Here is a 4,684-nt window from a genome sequence, read left to right as displayed (position 1 = left end):
AGGGGTCGGGCGGGGGGCAGTGCTGGGAGGGATCCGGTTTTCGGAGAGCTCCCCCGACGGGGCTTCCCCGGCAGCAGCTCTGCAGGCGCTTTCCGAAAGGAAAAGGAGGGATGGAGGAACGGGGATTTCGGAGTTCCTTAAGTCGCTGCCTTGCCGCCCCTCTGCCCTCCCCCCTTGCAGCCTGCCTTCCTTCCCCCTTACAGCCTCTGCTCCTGGCCGTTTTCACTGGGGATTTCTTTTTTCTCTCCTTACCTGTCCCCAAAAAGGTTTGACTGTAGGTACCGGAGCGGGGATCGACGGCGCATAAAGATGCTGAAGGGTGTTTGGTTGCACAGTTTCTTAACAGTGTGATCTCGCAGACAGAGAGTCGCAAACCTGCCAAAGACATTTGCAGCAAGAGCCGCTGCCCTTGTGAGGAGAAGGAGAACGTGCTGAACATTAATTGTGAAAACAAAGGATTTACAACTGTCAGCCTCCTCCTGCCACCACCATCCAAGATCTACCAGCTGTTTCTCAATGGGAATGCGCTGACCCGCCTGTTCCCCAATGAGTTCGTCAACTATTCCAACGCTGTGACCCTCCACTTGGGCAACAACGACATGCAGGAGATCCGCACAGGGGCCTTCAGCGGCCTCCGCACCCTCAAAAGGCTGCACCTCAATAACAACAAGCTGGAAGTGCTGAAGGAGGACACATTCCTGGGCTTGGAGAGTCTGGAGTACCTGCAGGCTGACTACAATTACATCAGTGCCATTGAGGCTGGGGCCTTCAGCAAGCTCAACAAGCTCAAGGTGCTGATTCTCAATGACAACCTCCTGCTGTCCCTGCCCAGCAATGTCTTCCGCTTTGTGCTCCTCACTCACCTGGACCTGCGGGGGAACCGGCTGAAGATGATGCCTTTTGCTGGTGTGCTGGAGCACATTGGAGGCATCATGGAAATCCAGCTGGAGGAAAACCCTTGGAACTGCACCTGCGACTTGCTGCCACTCAAGGCCTGGCTAGACACCATTACCGTGTTTGTGGGTGAGATAGTCTGTGAAACTCCCTTCAGACTTCATGGGAAAGATGTGACCCAGCTCACCAGGCAAGATCTCTGCCCTAGGAAAAGCTCCAGTGATTCAAACCAGAGGGAAAAACATCCTGTCCTCTCAGACCCACACATCTCAAGGCTATCACCCACAGCCAACTCTGCCATCAATCCTACCAGAGCCCCAAAAGCCAGCCGGCCACCCAAAACCAGGAATCGCCCTACACCCCGTGTCACTGTGTCAAAAGACAGACAAATATTCGGACCTATCATGGTTTACCAGACAAAGTCTCCTGTGCCCATCACCTGCCCAGCTGGCTGCATCTGTACTTCGCAGAACTCAGACAATGGCTTAAATGTGAACTGCCAAGAGAAAAAGATAAGTAACATCTCCGATCTCCACCCTAGGCCGACCAGTCCAAAGAAACTTTACCTTACCAGTAACTATCTGCAGGTCATTTATAGAACCGATCTCGTAGAGTACAGCTCTCTGGATTTGTTACATCTAGGAAATAACAGAATTGCAGTGATACAAGAAGGTGCCTTTACAAACCTCACAAGTTTACGTAGACTGTATCTTAATGGCAACTACCTTGAGATCCTGTACCCATCTATGTTCAGTGGGCTGCACAGCCTGCAATATCTCTACCTAGAGTACAACATCATTAAGGAGATCCTGCCACACACCTTTGATGCTCTGAGTAATCTTCATCTGTTATTTCTCAATAACAACCTGCTCAGATCCTTGCCTGACAGTGTCTTTGGCGGCACTTCCCTCACCAGACTCAACCTTAGAAACAACCATTTCTCATACCTGCCTGTGAGAGGAGTCTTGGACCAGCTCTCAGCTCTAATTCAGATAGACCTCCAGGAAAACCCTTGGGACTGCACGTGTGACATTCTGGGGCTGAGGAACTGGATAGAACAAGTCACTGACCAGAACAAACAGCAGTCAAATCCCCCTGTAGTTATCAACGAAGTCATATGCGAGTCTCCCATGAAACACTTTGGAGAGCATCTGAAATTCCTGAGCAAAGAAGCCATCTGCCCGGAGAACCCAAACCTGTCAGACTCTTCTCTCCTCTCCATGAACCAGAACACAGACACACCCCATCTCCTCGGTGTCTCACCCAGCTCCTACCCAGAATTACACACTGAAGTTCCACTGTCTGTCTTAATTTTAGGCTTGCTGGTTGTGTTTATTTTGTCAGTCTGTTTTGGGGCAGGCCTGTTTGTCTTTGTCCTTAAGCGCCGGAAGGGAGTGCAAAGCATGCCCAGCAGCGCAAACAACTTAGATATAAGTTCATTTCAGCTCCAGTATGGGTCTTACAACACTGAGACCCACGATAAAACTGAAGGACATGTTTATAACTACATTCCCCCTCCTGTTGGACAGATGTGCCAAAACCCAATCTACATGCAAAAGGAAGGGGATCCAGTTGCCTATTACAGGAATCTCCACGAGTTTAGCTATAGCAATCTTGACCACAAAAAGGAAGACCCCACCAGTCTTGCATTTACAATCAGTGCAGCGGAATTACTGGAAAAGCAGTCCTCGCCAAGGGAACCCGAGCTTCTGTATCAAAACATTGCAGAAAGGGTCAAGGAACTCCCCACCGGAGGATTAGTTCATTATAACTTTTGCACCTTACCTAAAAGGCAGTTTGCCCCTTCATATGAATCAAGACGCCAAAACCAGGACAGGATAAATAAAACTGTTTTATATGGCACTCCCAGGAAATATTTTGCAGAACAGTCTAAACCCGAGCATCCTTTACTCCAAGGAAAGCTACAAACAGAACCAGACTACCTCGAAGTTCTGGAAAAACAAACTGCGATCAGTCAGCTGTGAGGGGAGGTGGGAGACAAAGGAACATTTTTAAATGAGCTCAGCATCACATTTGATTGAGTCTGAACTCAGTGCTGATGTGATCTGTCACATTCTCAATATTTCCACTTTTTAAATTAGGGAGGGAGCGAGAGAGAAATGCAACCCTTACAGCATAGCAGGGATATGGTGTTGCTTTTGCAACGTTCCCTTTAAGTTATTTCTATATCTCTCTCCTTTTGACCCTTCTGTAGGAACTGTCACTGCAAATGTATGTTTCTGTAATAGATTTTTCATAATTCTTTCTGATTTGGAAGGAGATGAGAAAGGGGGTCTTTGGGTTTTCTGGTCTTGGTTTTTTTGTTTTTCTCCTTTTCATTTCAAAGTGGAAACTTAATGTATTATGTAGAAGATCTCCAAAGATCTTTTTTCCTGGACTATGACTTTCTTTTGTAAATAATAATATACAGTACTGCTGTTTCAATTACCAAGTATAGCCACTGGGCGTCACTTTTTTTGTGTTAAAGTGCCTTTGCACTTTAAGTACATTATTACTTAATTGTTGCTCTTAGCTTTGATAAATTGAACCTATTTTAATGTGTTGTATTTTTGAAATTAAAAAAAAATTGTAAAATAGATCTATATGTCAGCTGCATTAAATCAGAAGGTTTGATTTATAGGAAAGCTGGCCTTCTTTAAATGAATCTAGTTCTAGGACCTTACAGACTCAAATGTAAATTATTGGGGTATTTTTTCCCTCTAGGTTTGTTTAGAGTGATTCACTGAAATCAACCGAGAAGATTTAGCAATGGACTAGAGGTTATAAAATGCCTCAGGTGGGAGTAACAGCTCATTAATAAAAGACGTTTAACACAATATCATAGTGAACTGAACAATTAATGTCCTCCTTAATACCTTGCATTGCAGCTCTAACACAGTAACGTTCAGTGGTTTAAGATTATTGTCATATTTAAGAGAACATTGCTCATAATGTTTTACGCATTAAATTAGGTATTTTTATACAGTTTATGACAGAGTTCATAACTTTTTTGGACTGAAATTAACATGTCCTTTTCCTGTCAGATACATTTTTATTTTTATTTTAAAGCAAGGACACCAGCAGGGGTCATCCCACACCTCATTACATTTATTAACATACAGGCAAATGAACCGATGCCAAAGTTAAAATTTGAACCTGGGTCTCTGGCATCCTCCGAATCAAGGTAGCAGAAATCAGTATGTTATCACAGCGACTTTCAGTAGTCTGAACTATGTCCAGTTTTCTGTCTCTCAAACAAAAGTACTATTGCAGTAATTCTAATCTGCTAGAGGAAACTGCTGTTAAGTTCAATATCTTAAATCTCAGAAAATGTTTGAAGTTAACTGCATTCCATTCTCCACACTGGTTTTCTTAAGCTCATCAGTGAATGAACGCAGTAAGTCTTCTCCTTTCCCATTAACTCAGGCCCGTTTTACTTCAAGCTTTACATTATCACCTTCAATTTACATTTCCTTCCTGGAGAATATTGAAACCATTTTCATTAACAAGTATACAGTCAAACTTTATTAAACCTTATTAGCTTCTAAATAATTTTTAGATGCAAACATTATTGTGCGATTTAAACAAACAGCCCTTATTTACAACAAAAACAGTTTTGTTTTGTCTATTGTAAATCCTTATGCAACTGGGATGGTGATCTGCATATAAAGTAGGCCAGGCTTTTCAATTCCTTATTAAAGCAATTGATGGAGTCTGAAAGAAGCACACTGTTTCCTTTTCATAAATAGGTTACTGCACATAATAATCCTTTATTATCATGTGGAGATTG

The 4,684-nt window shown here is 43.7% G+C and overlaps 1 protein-coding gene across 1 annotated transcript; it reads left to right on the top strand.

The window, feature by feature from the left end:
* The first annotated feature begins 309 nt into the window (after window positions 1-309).
* On the top strand, window positions 310-3,499 carry SLITRK2 (SLIT and NTRK-like family, member 2). Its single transcript, XM_010180237.1, is given in 2 exon segments — window positions 310-346; window positions 349-3,499. Coding segments are annotated over 2 exon segments (2,568 nt in total). The 3' UTR covers window positions 2,880-3,499.
* Window positions 3,500-4,684: the final 1,185 nt, after the last annotated feature.

This window comes from Mesitornis unicolor, unplaced genomic scaffold (assembly GCF_000695765.1).
Source record: "Mesitornis unicolor isolate BGI_N332 unplaced genomic scaffold, ASM69576v1 scaffold1000, whole genome shotgun sequence".
Lineage (NCBI taxonomy): Eukaryota > Metazoa > Chordata > Aves > Mesitornithiformes > Mesitornithidae > Mesitornis > Mesitornis unicolor.
This window is presented reverse-complemented; position numbering and strand designations above follow the sequence as displayed.